Source organism: Poecilia reticulata, chromosome 19 (genome assembly GCF_904066995.2).
Source record: "Poecilia reticulata chromosome 19, P_reticulata-male-v2, whole genome shotgun sequence".
NCBI lineage: Eukaryota > Metazoa > Chordata > Actinopteri > Cyprinodontiformes > Poeciliidae > Poecilia > Poecilia reticulata.
In genome coordinates, this window is record NC_088848.1 from 24,703,194 (window position 1) to 24,724,256 (window position 21,063).

At 40.8% G+C, this 21,063-nt stretch overlaps 1 protein-coding gene across 3 annotated transcripts; it reads left to right on the forward strand.

The window, feature by feature from the left end:
- The first annotated feature begins 227 nt into the window (after positions 1-227).
- ptenb (phosphatase and tensin homolog B) lies at positions 228-20,436 on the forward strand. 3 transcript variants are annotated; one of them, XM_008438083.3, is made up of 9 exons: positions 228-829; positions 7,975-8,059; positions 9,667-9,711; positions 11,398-11,441; positions 11,523-11,761; positions 12,856-12,997; positions 13,282-13,448; positions 14,907-15,152; positions 15,384-20,436. In XM_008438083.3, exons 1-9 carry the CDS (start codon positions 748-750, stop codon positions 15,570-15,572), a joined length of 1,239 nt encoding a protein of 412 aa, XP_008436305.1. In that variant the 5' UTR covers positions 228-747; the 3' UTR covers positions 15,573-20,436. The 3 variants fall into 3 exon arrangements, with proteins under 3 accessions (XP_008436305.1, XP_081456516.1, XP_081456517.1); XM_081600390.1 differs by lacking the exons at positions 228-829; positions 7,975-8,059 and having other exon boundaries at positions 9,696-9,831; XM_081600391.1 differs by lacking the exons at positions 228-829; positions 7,975-8,059; positions 9,667-9,711; positions 11,398-11,441; positions 11,523-11,761 and adding an exon at positions 11,772-12,308.
- The last annotated feature ends 627 nt before the right edge of the window (positions 20,437-21,063 follow it).

Sequence of the window (21,063 nt, forward strand, 5' to 3'; positions counted from 1 at the left end):
ATAAAAGCATGTGGCATGACGTAACCGAAGTTTATATAGCATATAGGAAATAGTCTAAATCTGTTGGGGTTAATTCTTCAAATGCACTTAAGAAAAGATAAGGAGGCAAAAAGACCATTTTATTAATGATTTACGCTGTTGGAAAATTTACACAGTTTAGAAATTACATTGCAAGAGTAAAATTCTTGTTGTGATCGATCCCTTATTTTGAAAGCCACTGAATGTCCTTCATACTGCCGCGGACTTGACGCTCGGTGGTCGCTGCTCAGAGATTGTTTTACTCTCCGTGTTGCTGCATTTAATCACTGCGTCTTTGCAGTTCTCCGAGGCCTGGAACAGTTCCCTTGGATCTGTCCGGAGGTTATGGTCTGCACTGGCGAGCGACGCCGCGGTTCTGTGTCTGGACGGGGGGACCTGAACATCCGGGCCCACAGCGGGAGCAGCCCCTGAGCTGACCCAGAAAGCACCGCCGACGGCCGGGGGCTGGCTGTCCACACGCAGGACGGTTAGCATCCGGTTGCTGCTGCGGAACCCGGAGAGATACTCAGGCCTTTGACTGCAGTGAGAATATTTTTCGGAGGATTTTTAGTGTTATTCTATACTTTCTGTGGAGCTTGGAGGGCTAGCGAGGAGCTAGCTCCTAGCTAGCTGTCGCCGTTAGCGCATCTGTCCTAAGCCGACAGAGGGATCGGGGGCTCCCAGCTCCCAACCGAGCCCTGGTGCTTGGTTAACGGACCTCTGGGAACTATGGCTGCTAACCTAATCAAGGAGATTGTTAGCAGGAACAAGCGGCGGTATCAGGAAGATGGGTTTGACCTGGACCTCACTTGTATCTTTCACCTGTTAGCGTGGGACTCCCCGCATAATTGCATTAAAAACGCAACATTTACATTACAACTGCAGAATCACAGACATAGCTGCAAATACATATATATTGTATTTATAGACCATTTATAGCTGCAGGGTTATTGTGAGAAGTCACAGATTGGTTATTGTATCAGGAAAACGTCTTTTTTCAAATTCAGCAAAGCCTCTTTGGGTTCCAGCTGGGAGGGTTGTCCTTCCCAGTTGTATTGAAATATAATGAAAACAGCTTGAAGTTCCAGAGATGAGTGTGGGACGTAAGCTGGTTGTCCTCTGGTTCCATTGGGTTAAAGTGGCAGGTTGATTAGGCAGGAGGATCACAGCTTTTGGTGGACTTAAACTGATTATTTTCTCCTTGCTTGTTCTGCGGGTAAAGGTTTATGCAAAGTTTCATGCTTTAGTCACAGCAGAAAACAGCAAATGCAATTTCCCTTCAATTCATTCTCAAGTAGTCTTAATGACCTTCAAGCATGTTTTTTTTAATTACTTTATTTCATTAAAGGTTTGAACTCACCTGTTGAGTAACACATTTTTATTGGGGAAAAAAGGCATGTGAAGAACCAAGCAGACATGTGTGTAATGTGTAATGAGTCAGATGGGGCTCTTGTGCTTTAGAACATGATCTGCAGACAGCATTACATTCTCACAATTCTGTTTTACATTGGTCACACTGATGGTGCGTTAAAGAAGGAAATATCCTGTAATGCTGGGTTATTCCCAAGCACAGTACATTGTTATGTGTGGATTGTTTGTGGATCTGAACCAGCGAGGTTAGTAGGGAAATTCTGCCATAAGTTGAGAGCACACATTTTCAGTCTGAAAGCAGGATTTCATGTCTTTTGTTCTGCACAGTGGCGCAGTTGGTAGCACTGTTGCCTTGCAGCATGAAGATCCTGAGTTCAATTCTTGGCCCTGGGTCTTTCTGCATGGAGTTTGCATGTTCTCCCTGTGCATATGTGAGTTCTCTCTGGGTACTCCTGCTTCCTCCCACAGTCCAAAAACATAACTGTCAGGTTAATTGGTCTCTCTAGATTAGTCAACTTAGTCACAACATGTTATCTATCTAAGTTGAAACACGGTTGGTTCTGTGGATCCATTTTCTGGCTCCAGTAGGCTGTTAGAGATCAGTAGCACACTGCTGGCGGATTTTTAATGAGGAAGAGGAATACAACACAGACTTGCTGTCTGTCATGTAAGTCAATGCTAAGCAATTGATTGCAGACTCTATACCCAAATTCCTTATCTCTAAGTTGTAACACGGAGCAAAAAGCTGATGTCGTCGTTTCTCCCTACATCCAGCGGACAGCACAGGTTGTTACAATCAATAGCCACACAGGCACACCCACTAGAAAGAAACAAACGCACCCAGTTCAACACTGTCATTCTATTGGCCGAGAGGTTGCCAGGCAACTGTACCTTTTTGTTTTAAGAGCAAGCAGGAAAGAATTCGCAAGCAAGCAGAGAGGTTTACAAGCTGGGTTTTGATCTGAGCAGAGAGGTTTTGAGTGTGAGGAGAAAGGTTTGAGAAAGTACAGTGAATAATTGAAAGACACAAGTTTTGAGCACAAGCATAAGTTTGAGAAGAAAGACATGAAGTTCTGCTATTAAACTGAAAATGTAAACCCAAGTATTAAAAGCTTTGAGAACAAAAAACATGAAATCCTGCTTTCAGACTGGAAATGTGTGCTTTCAAATTATGGCAGAAAAATGAATCCATACAGATTCTGTTGAGGTTTGGTTTGCAGATTTAGAAATTCCATTTGATGATTCAGCCTGAATCACATTCAGGAAATTAAAAAGAAATAAGAGAGCAGTTTACAACTCAGTTTGCACGTGTGTATTTCTCTGGTTTGTCTGATCTGTTTTAATAAGTGGACGTGCAGCTCAGGAAACTAGCTCAGGTAAATTGGGTTCTAGTCTAGTTTACAATAATTTGAAATATTGCAATAAAATATTTTATTGCAAGGCTTCCATTGAGCAGAGATCAAGATGGAATTTACTGCCTTTGACATTTTTGTCCTTCAATAAATACAATATAAGGAGGCAAAGAAAAACAACCAAACCAAAAACATAGACAAGGGCATTGAAGGATAACATCACCCACTTCCCCTTATGTAACTCCCCTAGTGAGGCATAGTAAGACTACAGCTTGTAATGTACATTTCTAATTGTCTTTCTCTTCCATAAGTGATTGCAAGGCCTCTCGGAGGCAGATTTTTCTCTAGTTCCAGATTTTTTCAAAATCTCTCAGTTTGTCATTGAGAAGGTACCGTATCAGTCATTATTGCCATCCAGGCTTTAAAAGCTGGGTCCTCCTTTTCCAGGACAGCAGGATGAGTTTCTTGCCAGAGGATTGAATAGAACAGAAGGTGTTCCTAGCTTGGTTTTAAAATGTTTCCTCACAGCAGAGACTCTGTTACCTTCAGAATGGCTGAAGCAAACAGTGATCTGCTACGGAGCAGAGTAAACCTGATCCGGAACCAAACAAACAATCAGAACTCAGATGTTGGTTTGTTTTTAAAATTACCTTGTGTGTCTGTGGGTCCACTGTCTAGTCTGACTCAACAGTGTCTGAAAGGCAGTTTATGAAATTGACTGAAGGTGGTGCTGATGTACAGCAGAATGAAGTAGATCTGAATGGATTCAGAAGTTGGATAAATAATCCAAAACTTTTCCTTTGCTAGGATTTAAGCAAATTGAAATGTGACTCCGCAGATGCTGAGCTGTCCTGTTTGCTGCTGGTAAACTCCAGCAAAACTGTAATTATTCCAGACAGAACAAGAAGAAATGGATGTACTGATGTTCTGCTTCTTCAGCGGTTGTGTCTGGTTTGGTCTGACCTCAGGCTGATTCCATTAAATCTTCCAGAGAGCTGATCATAATTTCTGATCAATTCTCTGAAATACCTGGGAAGGGAATATAAGGAAATTGATGGAAGCAGTATAGTTTAAGGAATTGAAGCTATTTAGTGTTGAGTTGCTCTGCTCCGAGTGCAGGAGGAATGCTGTACATTAACCTTATGTAATTGTCAGACTCCAGTCCTGGTCATGATGGAAAAGAAGCTCATTGGTTTACAGATGTTGCTTACAGAATAGTGTGAAGGCTGCTTTTAAAACCATTAGTGTTCCCTGCAGCCCTCAATAAGGTTCCATGTTAGGGGTTTTTTTGCCTCAGAGTTCTTTGATTGGCTGATATCAGGTCCTGATCCGGTACTTCAAAACTACATTTTAAAAATGCGGGAGTGAAGATACAGATCCAGGTTGTCCCTTTTTTTATTTTATCCACCTTATTTATCATTTAACAGAACACAGGCAGTGTAAATCAAATACAGGTACCTTTGGATGCGACGGTTTCGGTTCCAAAAGACATTGGGCAACATAAAAACTATGTTTACATCATATTTCATCCAGAGCGGGGTCACCGGCAGCTCTGTGAGTGCGTAATTCCATTGGAATGTGGAAACGGAATGGAGTTTCCTCCACTCTACTGCATGATGAGCCAGTAAGGGCTTCGGAGGAGGGAGGGTCTCATGTCACTGCAGTACTAAAGCTGCTTTCCCATTTTGTCAGCAAAGTTCCCAAAAAACCAAAGAGAGCTAGATTTGTCACTAGTCACTTTTTTGGAGAAAAAAATAAATGAATTAACCAGGGGTCTGAAAAGTGACCCATTACATTGTGGTTAAGTTGGCAACAGCGCTCCCAAGCTGATGCTGTGTTCTGCTTCGCCTTACAGCCGTCACTGCTGCAGTGAGCTGTGCATGTGTTGTTTCGAGACATTCTGATTCTGTACCACCACATAACCTCGACAGCAGGGGCGCTGCCAGGAATCTTGGGCCCCGTGACAAAAAATGAGATTGGGCCCCCACCCTGCACAACTACTGTTACAAATTTCTTGAGTCTATCTGACCCATCAAAAGCATCATAATTTTAAAGGCTTGCATAATTTTATCTCATTGCAACTGCCTTGCTTTCTTTGGTCCAATACTGATACAAGCACAATATTTACTTCTAGTGAATTTTACCTGTAACAGTCCGCATACAATACAGCAAATAAATTGCTTAATTTTTTTATTAGTTTTATCTCATTGAAATGTCTCTTCCCACTTGCAAGTCTCAGACAACGTGCAAAATACACATGAAGCTATCCAGTCTTCTAAAAAAAATGCTATGTAATTGCATTTTATTCAAGTTGGAGAAACAACTTATTAAAATTATTACAAATTATAAAAAAAATAGGTTTTCTCCATATTTGTTAAACCTGTCATTATGTCGTGACAGTTTATGAGACAGATAATCTGTGAAAACAATCTCCTCCACCTGCTCCCTGAACTACTGTTGCTAGCTAAAATAATGCAACGTTCTGACCAAAAACAACCAATCAGAACCAGGAGGAGGGTTTTAGTGGTCAGTCAATTTCATTCACTCACTGCTAAATGTGCAGTGGTGGAGAAACAACTTATTAACACAGGAAAACTTTATCTGCCGTCATTGGTAGCTATGTTAACTTGACTGAGTATTCACAGTTTGAATCTGCACAGCTCTGTGCTTTGCTAGTTGCAGCATAGCAAGGGGAGGGAGGATGAGCAGCCACATGAGATTGTGATTGACAGTGATAAAACCCGCCTCCTACCTCTGATTGGTTGTTTCTAGATAGGAGAAGACAGAGGAAATAATTTTTCGCAAATTATCTCTCATGCCATACTGTAACAACATAATGACAGTTCAAAAATGTAGAACAATACATTTTATTAAAGTTACATACTGTAGCTTTAATTACACTTAGGAGAGGACAGGTCAGGAGGGACGTGGAAATATATATATATATATATATATATATATATATATACACACACACACACAGGGTTTCCCCCAGAAAACTTGTTAAGCCCGGTGGTCGGGGAATCGAGGCGGTCCACTGGCAGTCCACCATGTTTTTGTATTAAAAGATGTTAAGTTGACCGGAAATGTAAAAGTATTACTTATATGTTTCGGGAAAAGATCTCTAGTGAAATGTTATTTAAATCCACAACTAGTCTAAAAACAACAAATTTGCACTTCTGTTTAATCCAAATTAAGTCAGTGGCTCCATCAGGCCCCAAAGGGCTTCAGGGGCCCCATAAGTGCTAATAATTTAAAACAGACCACAGATACATAAATGTAACACTTGTTCATTGAGATGATCAATGCTGTTAAATTTTATTCAATTGTTTAGGCATACATAAATAAAATTATTTAAAATTGTTTAACATTTTATATACAAGATTTTAAGGAGCTGGCAATTTTACTTAGTAAAACTTCAAAGAACAATAGTCATAGATTTTTTTTGTTACCGTAGCAACAATCTGATGCTGTGAGTTTAATCTTTGAATTTACAAATACAAATTACTGCGATAACTTATTGCTTTTTAGGCTGGTTAATTAAACTATTCCCTTCTCCCATATTTGACTCAATCTAACACAGAACCTGTTAGAGGTGCTGATATTTTTTAGCAACAAAAGGGGCCCCTAAGTCAGATTCTGCTCCAGGCCTCATACAGCCTTGGACCGGCCCTGCATGATGAGGTAATCTGCTGCACTACGCAGAGATGCCCAACAAACGAGAGATTTCATTCAATGCTGCTAATGTGGCTTTAGTAGTTCTTCCATTTCGTGTCGGTTGAGTTTCTAATAAGCGTCACAGAAACTATTCTGGTTTATGGGACAGTTTCTCAGATCTCCGCGCGTATTAACTCTAAGTAGACAACTGATATGGTTTGATGCATGGTGTAACCGGAAAAATACTACTAAGAATAATAAAATAATATAAAGTCAGCGTGATGCGTGACTCCGAGAAGAGCGTGAAAACTCCTCAGCGGGCTGAACCTGCATGATGAGGTTAGCGCTGCTCGTTATCCACTAACGCTCCGGCCAACCGGGACCATAAACTTTACAGGGAAGACGGACACAGAGCCACAGGCTGGGCAGCGCGTTGAGATGGAAACACCTCAATTGTTCGTTCACAAAGATAAATCGTTCTCACCGCTCCACAACGCGACCTCTGAATTCGCTACAAGTTATTCCTGCGGTTCACATTGAGCTGTGCAACCAGAACTAACGCGGCGGGTTTTAAACTCTGACCTAGAGTTCTCCAAAGGATCAGAATTCCTCACAGTAGGTTGATGTAAATATCCATACAGGTCAGTCTGTGTCCAGTTTGAGTGAAAGGAGGCGCGCGCGATCCGCGCTGAAGTAAAGCAGCGGCAGCGCGCGATTCAAAGCGCAGAGGCGCCAGCTGTGCGCTGATTGGTCCGCGCGCTGCTGGCTTTAAATGCATAAACTATAAACCTATCTATTATAAACCTATCCTTTAGGAATAAATCTGCTCTGCTAGTGAAATGCTAAGAGATAAAGAGAAGCTTGAAGCCCGGCTTTAAAAAAAGAAAGAAAAAAACGATTCAAATTTTTTTCATTATTATTATTAATTTTTTATTTTCCTAGAAACGTAAATAGCAACGCTTAGCCTGGCGGCGGGGCTAGTAAAGCATGGCGGGCCGCCAGGCTTATAATACCCCCTGTAGTCAAGGGCCCTTGGAATTGTCATCACTTTTCCTCCCTATGCCACGCCCTGCTTGGTAGTCTTATTAATTCCTATTTGTGTTTAGAATCAATACGGATATATTGCATATATATCTGATCCCTGGTTGGGATGCCTGATTCAGATCAGTTTGAAAGCATGTGATTGGCCCGATTTCCGATCACATAATCGGATTGGGACAACTTTTTTCTGATATAGGTGACATGGACAACCGGCATCTTGTGGGGAGCAGCATGAGCACAACCACCCACCCACCCACCCACCCTCGCTCTTACAACCAGAGGATCTGAATATCAATAGTGCCTAATGCCACACAGGCTGGACCACCTCTGCCACGCCCTGGATATTGATTCAATTTTTTGTTGAACGTCAATCAGTGGAGCTGAGAGCTTGTCATGACTTGTATAATATGAATGTGAGACTAACACTGAATTATTTGAGTTGTTAAGAGAAGGAGTTGTAAACTATTTATTTTGCCAATTTAGAAACGTTTGTCTGAGCTGTTCCACAGGTTACTTTCCTGAACTTACCAATCAGATATCTATCCCAACATCATTGCCATGGGTTTTCCCGCTGAGCGACTTGAAGGCGTCTACAGGAACAATATCGATGATGTTGTTCGGTGAGTCACAGACAGAACAAACTGGGCCACAGACAAAGCAGTTTTATGAAAAAATCAAACTGAGGTGTTGTGGGTTTGCTTTAGAGCCGAGATCAAACATCTGCCTCGTTAACAACTTCTCAAACAAGAAATATGTCATAAATAATAACTTTGGATGCTTGTATGTTCCATGTTTTCACAGTAACTGTTAAGTTTAACAGGGAGGGTTTAACTGTATCACATGTTGGATCATGTGATAATCATACTATGTGTAGTTAGATGAGTTCTGCACTGTGACAATGTAACTTCTAACTATTACCTCTCTGTGTAACCAAATCCTTTCTGTGTTGTTCTGGTTATTAGTGACCGTGATATAACGTATACAGTTGTACCTTCACTTAAATATTCACATTATGGGATGGATTTATATACAGGGTGGCCCACGGAAAAGTAGCCTGCGTTACTATAGTATTACTGGCGGCCTTCTTTAAAGAAAGAAAGATCTTGAAACGCCCAAATCTTTACTCACTCCTTACAGAAAGTGCTGGAAATGATCCCCTTGTGCATCAATGCAGTTTTGGGCGCGCCTTAACATATTGTCATATACGCAACGCAACTCTGGGGCACCAATGCTCTGAATTGCATTACAAATATTGTCTTTCAACTGCTGTAAAGTTCTCGGGTTATTAGCGTACACTTTTCCCTTCACATTGCCCCACAGATAAAAGTCATAAGTTGTTAAGTCCGGTGGCCACTCTGGCATGAAGGCGGGCTACTTTTTTGTGGGCAACCCTGTGTTATAATGGCAATGAGAACAAAAAAAGCAACCAACACCAACAAGACAACATCACAAAAGGAGAGGATATAAGGGGCACAATTTAACAAACAATACCACAGAAGAAGAAATGAAGAGGAGAGACTGCCCATCTTAAAATCAAACGCTTATAACAATCATCGTGGTTTCTAAAGTGTAATAACATGCAGCATGTCAGGTATAGACACTCTGCATGTTATTGCTTTCATCTGTAAATTTTGCGTATGTGCACAACGGTGGAGAGCAAAAGAATCATTTTACTTGCCATCCTCAACCACGCTGCCGCAGTTTTACAATTCCTTTAACAAAATGAAACCTGGAGATGTAGGAATTGTTAATTCAGTGCAGTGTGCAAGAGGAAAGGGGACATAATGCAGGAAAACCGTTGAAGAACAACTCGCCTTTTTTTTCTTTTTACTGAACCAAGAACACTGAATTCTGCAGCACATCTACATGTTAAAGTTGTCAAAGTCGAGCTAGCATAACTGACCTACTTCTCTCTTTGTCTCTATTTTTTTCAATTAAAACTTTTCATTGATTGGTGAAATGTGATACCCTTGGTACTTGTGGTAATGATTACAATTAGTATCAAAGCACTAATTGTGTGAAATTGCAACGTGATGCCATGTGTGCAAGATCCCACCTCTGGTGGTGTGGACTGTGCAGACACATGGGACAGCATCCGCCTTTAGAGACTGAACATCACCACTGCAACAGATCATATTCACTTTGAGAGAGAAACTCTGAAGAGGAAACCACTCTGAGGAAACTCAAACTGATTTATGATACCTAATTAACTTATTTTTATTTTTAGGTTCTTGGATTCCAAGCACAAGAATCACTATAAGATCTATAACTTGTAAGTACTACTTTCCTCTTGTTAGCCTGGTTCAACTTTTGATCCCTTCACATTTAGGAGCATTCCTGGTAAAGACGTTTAGAGGTCAAAGATTTCTCTCTCCGGATTTTCCCTCCTCAGGTAATTATGGAGGTGTTAAACAAACAAACTCCAGCTCATATTATCTCAGCTGCCCTCCCAACCACATACTAATATTGGGCGATTGGACAAATTTATTGACCATTGATGAAAGACTGCGCCCTTTGCTGGTTGTTTCTTCTTAAAGGTGTTTTTTTTTTTTTGCCTGAGTTACTTTTTTATTACACTAGTAACAATTCTTGATTGAAGCCAAAAGGCGCAGCACACCATCAACTACTGTCGTTCCAGTTAGTTTTTTTTCCCCAAAGTTCCTCCAACTGCAGCAGCAATTTATTTACCAAACCTGGAACAGAAATACACTACCCTATTTTCAGAAAATACATTTATTGAAATACAGTGAGGGGTGACTGGCCTTTCCCTAGTTTAATTGTGCTTCTGAATTTGTATGACCATGCTGTTTAAATACTAAATTAAACACAAACTAAAATTAAAAGAATAAAAACTAATCCCTGCCACAGTTTCTTTTTGAGTGATTTGATGCATTCAAAATAAATACATGATGTAAACACCCAAAAACTATGCAGAATTCAAACAGGGAAACTCTTCAATGTCTTCTAGATACATTTTAGAAATGCTTTTATAAAGGAAACAACCATGTCATGAAGTCTTACTTTGAATTTGGCAGTGTGTGCAGCCTGCGCAGGTGGTTAACAATTTTACCAGTGGATCTGAAGACAAGTTCAGAAGGTGCACTCATGACTTTGTGGTCTCACCAGCCACAAATATGTGGTTAGGCAAGCCAGCTGATGTTAGCTCCTCTCAAAGAGTTGCTTTCCACAGACCAGTATGTTTGCCTGCTATTTGTTTCCATCAATTGGAAACGCCTTTTATGCATTTTCCTTTGAGAAATATTTACAGCTAAGGTGCCCTGTGTCCACATGGGGCGGTAATTTTCTTATTGAACTGTGTTTTGTATTTCTGGTAGTGAAAAACTTTTTCAGAGCTTGCTAGAGCTGCAGCACCTCCAAACTGCTCAAGTTGCAATCCACAGCCTGTGGTTTACCTCTTCATCCTGTTAAAAGCCAAAGCAATCCCAAATAGGTGACTTTGTTGGGGTTTTTTTGGCAACTAATTCCTCCATTTTTTTTTACTTTTGTGTTCTAAGCTGGCGAATCATTGTTAGGTTACTTGTTTTTACACACACACACAAAAAGTCCAAAGGTCACCTGTGTGAATATGTCACCCATCTTCATTTGATAGACTGACGAATATCGACTTAGAAAATCCTGGATATCACCCAACCTTAATTCACACCCTCTCCCATGACCACATAATCCCAGTTCTTCAAAATATACATTGGCTCCGTAACTCTAAGCTCATTGAATTCAAAATACTCCTCGTCACCATCTGTCATTGTTCTGACCTTCTCACTTTCAAATCTGCAAGTCAACTTTAAAGTGAGATTTCATACAGATTCTATACTCAAGACCCATCTTTTAAAAATTTTCTTACTCTGTAACATTTCCATGATTTCTTATTACTGTTATTTTTAATTTTATTATTGTACAATGTCTTTGAGTTTCTTAAAAAGCCTCCCTATTTCCTTAGGTGTGCAGAGCGACACTACGACACTTCAAAGTTCAGCTGTAGAGGTGAGACAGTCTCCCGCCCTCTGACCTGTTGGAAGACCAGTTTTTGTATTTATCCTTACTAACTACTCAGTTCTGTTTTAGTGGCTCAGTATCCATTCGAAGACCACAACCCGCCCCAGCTGGAGCTAATCAAGCCATTCTGTGAGGACCTGGATCAGTGGCTTAGTGAAGATGAGCATCATGTGGCTGCCATCCACTGTAAGGCAGGAAAGGGCCGCACTGGAGTCATGATTTGTGCCTACTTGCTGCACCGAGGGAAGTTCCAGGAAGCTCAGGAGGCCCTAGATTTCTATGGAGAGGTCCGGACAAGAGACAAGAAGGTCAGTAAGTCAGGAAGAGCAAAGACCAAGTAAAGATAAAAACACGTGTGTGTTTGCCATATGTTACAAGCAGGAATGTCCTCTGGGTTATTGAGTTTACACCAACATCCTTGATCCTTCTCCCGATCTCTGTTCCTTATCATGAATCAGGTCAGAATGCAAATAAAGTTGGACCTGCCGAGTGTGTTAGGTTTGAAGTTTAACAGTAAGGAGAAAGAAACAATGAGCAGCTGGATCTTTATGATCCTTATGTTCTGGTTTGCAGCTGGTTGAACTGAGCTGCCATCTTTTGTCTGCTTTAAATGGACTAGAGTTCGTTTCCTCTTTGGTTCGAACCTTTTGTGCAAGTGTAAATATGCTCAAGTGGACCCTGGTGCTCCCCAAACAGAGAGAGACCCACTTTTTGAGTTAGTGGTCTGAGTCCACTTTCAAACTAACCCTGGTTCGGTTTGCTTTTGGAGTGAATACAGACCTGTCTCGTTTTGAACCAACTACAGGAAACATACGTCTTTTTGGACTTCTCAAGACACCGTTGCTGGGCATCATGGTAAAAATGAGCCCTTCAGTGTTGCTAACACGACTACTGCATGTACTAATTGTAATGAAATCATACCTGACCTGTCGTCTTCTGCTTAGCAATGCTGCTGCCAGCATGTTGTGTCATGGCTTATTAAGTTAGCAGCACGCATTTGCTGACGTGGTTCCAAAATGAGAAATATCACATCGCGAAACCTGAGTTGAATGACCAGCTCTTGACATTCAAAATTGTATTGCAATTGTAATAACAAGCACATGTTAATGTGTACAACATAAATTCAGCATGCAGGACTTGCATGATTGTTTTCTTTTTTTTCTGGGTCTGTGCTCTGTTCTGCCCCTCATCATTTCTATCAAATGTTAGCAACAATCATCAATGACATGGCTTTGTTTACAAAGTATAGTTCACTTTCAAAAAATACAATGTGAAAGTAAACTGCACCAAACAAAAAAAATAAAGTCCATTTTTGGTGTGAATGATACAAGTGGACCAAAGGACTTTTGTGGTGTGAAAATCCCACCCAATCTTGATGCTGTTATTCTTTGTGTGTGTTCAGGGTGTGACCATTCCCAGCCAGCGCCGCTATGTCATCTACTACAACTTCCTGCTCAGGAACCGGCTGCACTACAAACCTGTGGCACTGCTCTTCCACAAAATGTTGTTTGAAACCATCCCTATGTTCACGGCTGGTACATGCAGTAAGTTCTAGAAACCAGATCCAGACCCTGGTTAATCTTTCGTAGTCCAGAGCGTAGTCTAGTTTCTGGATGATTTAGTTCATACTGAGATCATGTTAGAAATGTAATATTGTTTCCAGATACTTTTCAGTTCTAGAATCAGACCCATGCCAAGTCTCAATTCTACGTCCCTACCCAGACCCAAACTGTTCTCGGTTCAGTTGCAGACCATATTCGAGTTCCATTTCAGTTCATTATGTGATCTAGAAGAAGGGAGTGACGCTCAGGTGTTTTTGTGTCTTTAGACCCTCACTTTGTGGTCTACCAGCTAAAAGTGAAGATCCACACCTACAACCCTGCTTATACTCGCAGGGAGGACAAGCTGATGTTGTTTGAGTTCCCTCAGCCACTACCTGTCTGCGGAGACATCAAGGTGGAGTTCTTTCACAAGCAAAACAAGATGATGAAGAAGGTGAGCAGGAGTTCATAATTTGATTTGATTGAATTTGATCATTTGATCTTTTTGAGTTAGAAAAGAAGTCCTAGAGAGGAGAGTTTGCCGGTTAGTCCAATCTTGGATTCCAGAAGACTCCTTTCAGTGTTACACCACCAGCTTTTTGTCCTGGTCGTGTAACACAGAACCAGCTCTACACCGTTAGTGGGTTCTGGAGGACACATGAGAGATTGCCCAACCATATGTATTTTGTGGACTTGGAGAAGGCATTCGACTGGGTCCCTCTGGAATTCTGTAGGGGGAGTATGGGTACCATGCCTTTTGTTAGGTTAAGTCCCTATATGACTTAATACCACGTTACTGGCATTAAGTTTGGCTTGTTTCCAATGATAGTTGGACTTCGCCAAGGTTGCCCTTGGTCACCAGTTCTGTTCACAATCTTTATGTACAGAATTTCTAGGTGGAGCCAAGGTGTTAAAAGGGGGATATGTTTTGGTGGCATTAGGATTGTGTCTGCTTTTCACAGATGATGTGGTTCTATTGGCTTCATCAGATTGTGAGCTCCAGTTTTCATTGGAACAATTTGCAGCTGAATGCGAAGCAGCCAGGATGAGGATCAGTGCACCTCTTAAGCGTACTTCAAGAGGTGCACCGCACTTCAAGAGCTCAAGAGATGAGTTCTTGCTTAACCAGTTGATCCATGTTCCTACTCTCATCTATGGTCACAAGCTTTGGGGAGTGACTGAAAGAACAAGTGGCTGAAATAAAGTTTTTCCACAGTGTGTCTGTCCTCTCCCTTAGGCATAGGGTGAGAAGCTTGGTCATCCAGCAGGGCCTCAGAGTAGAGCTGCTGCTTCTTCACATTGAGAGGAGCCAGTTGAATTTGCTCGGGCATCTGGTTAGGACACCTCCTAAATGCCTCCCAGGTCAGGTGTTCTGGGTACTTCCAACCCACTTTCTTAGCAGCACAACTGAGTTTAGAATAGATCTTGCTGTGTTCTAGACTGCTCCAGAACACACTGGAGGAACTGTGCTTTGCGGCTAGCCTTGGGATTCCCCCAGAAAAGTTGGGGAAGTGTTTGGTTTTGCAGCTAGAACATGATCCAGATCAGAACAGAAGTAAAACATCTGCAACTTAATAAGTGAGGGTTAGGAATGCTTTTTAAAAATAAGCTGTTTTTCTGATTGGGTTCTGTTTAATTTCAGAGGTTCTGGGTAAACATATATTTCTACTGCAAAAATTAGGACAAGAACCTCTTTTCATGTTTTCCGGCTCCAGATATTCTTACATTCTGCAGGATGTTCCTCCACTCCCGTCTTTCCAGTTTAATCTGAGTTTGAGTTTCCGCATGGATCTTCAGGCATTCCTAGTGATGAAGCTCAGGTTAAATCTTCACCACTGTGAACACCTGATCTTACAACACAAACCATCTCAGCTGACTGATCCCTGGTACTCTTCTTCCTTTGTCCTTATAGGAAAAGATGTTCCATTTTTGGATCAACACATTCTTCATCCCAGGGCCAGAGGAGTCCTCGGACAGACTGGAGAATGGTAGCTTCGCAACACTTCGAGATCTTTCTGACAGAATGTTTCAGAATCCAGAATTGATGATGGGTAGTGAGACCAGCGACAGAGACTTCTTGGTTCTGACACTTGACAAGAATGAGTTGGATAAAGCCAATAAGGATAAAGCTAACAAGAACTTCTCCCCAAACTTTAAGGTAAAGCCAGATTGATGCTTCAGTCATTGTTTATTCAGACTGAAAACAACGCCCACTTTTCACAGATGCTCTCTGAATTACTTTTGGATAATCATTCTTTAACTTTTTTCGGATTTTTTATGGAAAACTAAAATATAAATAAAGAATAAATCATATTGCTCATTTGGGTGCATGCAGGAACATTAGATTTTTCTGCTCATTGAGAACATTCCTGCTATTTCTGTTCCTCAGGTCAAACTGTTTTTCACAAAGACTGTGGAGGAAGGAGCCAACTGTGACACGTGCAGTATGTCGACCTCAGTGACACCAGACGTCAGCGACAACGAGCCGGATCACTATCGCTACTCGGACACTACAGACTCAGACCCTGAGAACGAACCATTCGAAGATGATCTCCATAGTCAGATCACAAAAGTCTGACACACACAGAGACACACACACATATTCAGTGTAAACGTGTACATAAATACACAAGGCCAGGAACACTGGATGGAGACCAGTATTCGACCAGACGTCTGGGCCAGAATTGATCTGTGGACTCTGGGTTTAAAGAGCTTGGATCAGATAATGACACCAAACTTATTTTATCTACTCGGTGCACAACCAAACAATCATGGTGGGGTGAGCAGTTGAAAGTGGCTGGGGCACAGAATGGGACATTTTAACAGAAACCGAGTAAAACTTGAATCTCACAAAGTCAGAGGTTTTCTTCATTGAGATGAACCTAACCTTTCCTAGAATCTTCTTTCTTTCTTTCTTTCCTCCAGAAGAATGTTTTTGTTTTGGAAACAAAAATATTCTAACTTTGTTTCCATTTCTGTCCTGTCTGAGTTCCGGCTTTGGTTCTTCTCTTTAAATTCTTGAGCATTAAATTCTTGTCCAAAATCATGTCAGCTGCTTTCCTATTGAAATGTTTCTTTAAATTGATCATAATCCAATCAGGATCAGGATCAAAAAAGATTTAGATGTGAGCCCAGATGCACATCTGAATTCAGAAGTTTTAAAATTAGAGCCTCTGGTTGAGTTTGATCCCAACGCTCTGGTAGGCAGCTTGAGGAGGTTCTGTTGAAGGATGAAAAACAGTCTAGATCACAGAAGGATATTTTAGTGTGTAGATTTTCTGGCTAATGGTTTAGAATTTTTTTAAATAGTTAGAGCAGGAAATCTTTAAGGTTAGCTTTGGGTTCTGATCCCAAGATGTCCTCCTGACATAATGTTGTGGATTTCCAGCTGAGCTTGATCCAAACCTTAGTGTTGGCACAGTATGTGTTTGGGTTTCTTAGTTCAGAAGTGTTGGATCCCCAGGACTCTGTAATGGTAATAATCTTTGGGGTTCCTTGTCTTTGTGGCGATGTGTCGCTCAAAGGAACTTTCCAGCCCTGTTGATGAAACCTATTCCAAATCAACTGGCATTTTGTCAATCAGCTGTTGGGAGTCTGTCAAATCCCAGGTATAGGAAGTGTATTGTTTTCCTCTAGCTTCCATCTATCATTAACCTAAACAGCAAACAAGCTCATCTCGCTAACCATCCCTGTTCCAGATACTTCAGCCTTGTAAATATTCCTGAGCATGTTCAATCCAGCTAGAAAAGCTCTTCTGGTTGTTTGGCACCTTTCTGTTAGTTTCATGAACTTATCATATAAGCTACTTCTGGAAATGCAATCCAGGTTGTGAATCCAGGTTTAGAATGACTGGTCTGAAACTGTAAGAAGGCTGTGCCCCACCCCCCAGAGTGTCACTACAGCTCAGCTGTTTTTTTTTAAGGTTTCTGGTGCTAAAACATTTCAGAAGGTCTAATTATAGAGCCTCCTAATGGGCCAGATTTGTCAAATCAGAAGTGCTTCTGATGGTTAAGGTAAGGTAATTTTATTTATATAGCACATTTTCAACAACAAGGCATTTCAAAGTGCTTAACTTTGATTTTTTTCTTTTTTATATATGTGTGTAATGTCAAACCGGGATCATGTAATCTAGACATCAAGTTAAAATTTCTCTGAAGCTACTTGGAGATGTTCCAGTTTAGAGCCTGACTCTGGTCAGTTTTTTCCTCCCCTAGTTTTCCATATATTTTTTTCCTCTTATGTTGCATCAGCGCTGTAACTGTTTGCTATGCACAGTCTTCAGATTGGTTCACACGGAAACTGACTGAGCTGGAGCGTATCTGACAATGAAGGACTCTTGACCCTTAGTTCAAATCACTGGTCATGAAACTTCTCCATCCGATCTAGATCAATCCATGGGGTGAAAGCTGAAGCTCTGATCAGATATTGGATTGGTAGAACCTTGTAGAACATTCTCTCTCAGGGACAGATACAGTCTCCTCCAAAAGGGACAGCAAGGCAAACTGCTTTGTTTTTGTTGAACAATGAAGACATTTGGGTTTAACATATAGATGTGTTAAACAATTCAACACGTACCACCCTTTGTTTGAATCCACTTTTTTCAAAGGAGCCAAACTATTGGAACACGTGATCGAAAGGTGTTCCTTGTTGACCAGGTGTTCCAATAGTTTGGCTCCTTTGAAAAAAGTGGATTCAAACAAAGGGTGGTACGTGTTTAACATTGATTATTCAAACATTAAATAGCTCTGCTTGACTAGTCTTCTTTTTGGCCTATGCTTAAACCTATTAGCTAGATATATCTTGTTGAAGAGGATAAACCAACATGAAGAGAAGAGAGGTGTTTAAGGGACAAAAGAAAGCCATTTTGAAGCTGAGAAAAGAAGGGAAATCAATCAGGCCCATTGGCCAAACAATGGACATAGCAAGCACAATTGGAATGTTCTGAATAAGAAAGAAACTGAGTCAAAGACGGCAAACAGGCAGTAGCTGAAGACAGAAATATTGGGAGAACTGAATAAAAATCCTAAAACATCAGTAAGTGTCATCACCAACGACCCCACGGTGCAGGGCTGAACTTATCACAATCCACTGTTCGAAGAAGACTCCGATATAGAGGCTATACCCAAAGATGCAAACCACTTAGTAAGAATCGCAAGGCCAGATTGCAATTTGCAAAGAAGTAAGAGATGAGCCAGAAAAGTTCTGGTACACAATCTATAAGATTGGTTTCATCAGTCCATAAGACTGATAAAACCAATGGGTTTCTTAGTTCAGAAGTGTTTGATCCCCAGGACTCTGTAATGGTAATAATCTTTGTGGTTCTTTGTCTCTGTGGCGAAGGAACCCCACAAAGACATCAAAGTGATGGAAAGGCCAAAGTTTGGAGAAAGAAAAGAACTGCTTTGAATTCAAAACACATAAGGTCATCTGTGAAGGACGGTGGAGGTAATGTCATGGCTTGGCCGTGCATGGCTGCTTCTGGAACAGGCTCATTATTTTTTTATCGATGTAAGTGATGATGGTAGCAGCAGAATGAATTCAGAAGTGTACAGAAACATTTTGTCTGCCAATTTACATGGAAATGCATCCAAACTAATTGGGAGACATTTTATCATGCAGCAGGACAGTGACCCAAAACGCACATCCAGCAAAACAAAGAACTTCAACAGAGGAAAAAAATGCAAGGTTTTAAACTGGCCAAGTCAATCATCTGACCTTAACCCAAAAGAAAATGCATTTCACCTCCTGAAATGTTTCAGGGGAGAAACCCTCCGAAACAAACAAGAACTGAAAGAAGCAGCGGTAAAAGCTTGGAATAGCATCACAAACAAAGAATGCAACAGTTGGTGATGTCAACAGGTCACAGGCTTGAGGCAGTCATTACAAATAAGAGTTATATCACCAAATATTAAATACTATTCTCGTTAAATTTCTTTGTTCCTTCTGCTCACCTAAAAATGCTGTGGTGCAACACAAATAGTGAGATATTCAAATTTACTTACCACGTCTACTTGTAAAAACCAGGAAATAAAAGTTGACATTCTGAACTCGTCCTGTACATGTTTTGATGTTAAACCCAAACATCTTTGAAGCAATTTGCCTTGCTGTTCCAATACTTTAGGAGGGGACTGTATATTTTCTGTCCGGTGTTGGTAAGGGTTCGATATGTCTAATGAAGGGTTATGAAAACACAGAGAACTGACAACTGGGCAAAAATTGTTAAGTTTCTGAGGGCTGTTGAAGTAGTTTTTCCAACAGTCTTCCAAATTCCCAACCCTATATCAATGAGGAAGCGTTCCAAATTGATTCTTGGAGCCTTATTTCCACTCCAAAACTAAATCTTAATGGGTTAGGGTTAATATCTTAATAGGGGATTTGGACTTTGTAAGGGAAACTGCCTGGCACGAGGAGTTAAGGCAGAATTAGCTAAATAAGAACATTGTTAAATAAGAACCAGCTGTTCATTTTTTTGACACGCATCAGGTGGATGAATTTATGGCCTTTCCTAAAGGTGCTGATATCGTAAAGTATTTCAGTACTCATCCTCAGCTAAGAAGCTCAAATGTTTAGATTTGTGAGAAGAATTGGAACCAGTATGGTGTTCAGTTGGAAGCAGAATCATCTGTCAGAACTCCCTGTATGAATAGCGATGAGCTCCAAGATAACACCTCTGCTTGTTCTGGATCTTCAGCTCATCTCATTAGGTTTCAGATGCTAAGCTGCAGCTCATTCAGGAAGTTCACATGTCAGAGGTGGGTTGATTCCTGCTCTGAGAAGTGGGTTCTGGACTTTGGAAATGGGTTTTGGGTGGGCTACATGGATCAGAGGAATCAACGGTCAAATCAACTGGGTCAGTTGACTTTATCAGACAGACAGTATCATTCATGTCTTCAAATACATGATATATCACACTGCTCATGTTTGAATCAAAACTTGACCATTCAAGTTCCATTTCAATCTCCATTTATAGCAACAAAAAACTCACTTGGATGTTTGTGTGATTTTGGGTTGAAGTGGTCGTTGGTTGTCCAGTCAGCGATTTTTGTTCAGCTGATTAGCAAAACGTTGGTATGTTGGTGCTTGAACCTGTACATTTCATGACACCAGTGTTCAGCTTTATTGGAACATCTGATTCTGCTACTCAATGGATATTTTAAGTTCCAAATAATAAAAGCCTTCAATCACAACTGTAGATTGTTCCTGTAGAATGGCTGTCAGCAACACACTGACGAGTTCTGAGTTGTGGAACCATCAGCTTCAAAAGATTTTTGTAAACATTTATTTTTTTCAGTCAGATGTCAAACAGCAGAGTTGCTGTGACACTTTGAGTTGTTACCATACACACACATTATTCTGACCCCTCCCCTCTTTTATCTGCCGCTACCCATTTTATAATGGGAAAAAAAAACACTGTAAAGTAATAAACTATTTATAAACACCCATGGCGCTTTTCTGTTTCTTTAAAAACTACAGCTCTCATTGACCTTCATGAAGTCAAAAGATCAATGAAAACCTGAATGTGATAGCAGATGTTAGAAGTAAGCTGTGAAACTAAAGCATTTCCAAGATCTATTGTCCTGCAGGCTCAAGCCCTGAAGCTGCGGTTCTGCTCCCAGCATGAACCATATTCTGTAGGTTTAGATCCAGTTCTCTGAGAACAGAATGAAACCATGTAGAATGTGGTTCTGTCTGAGAACTTCAAGATGTATAGGAGAACCCTGAGGAGAAACGAAGAAAACGTTTTAGGGAACAGTACAGAAGCTTGTTCTGCTGTTCCACAGCTCAAAATTGCAGTCTTACAGTCCTGCAGGTTTTTAGAATTTAAAGTAAACCAGCTGAGAACCATTTTCTGTTTGACTTTCCAAGAAAGTGTTTGAACAGATAAATCAGCAGCAGTTTTGCCCAGTTGGAAAACAATTAAATTGACAAAAACAAAGTATTATTCTTTTGTAAGCATTTCATGACTTCCTGACACTTGAAACACAGAACAGTGTGACACGATCTGTCCTGGGAGCATGACCAAAGCTGAAGTTGCTTTTTCTACCTCTAGTGGACAACACCAGAATATG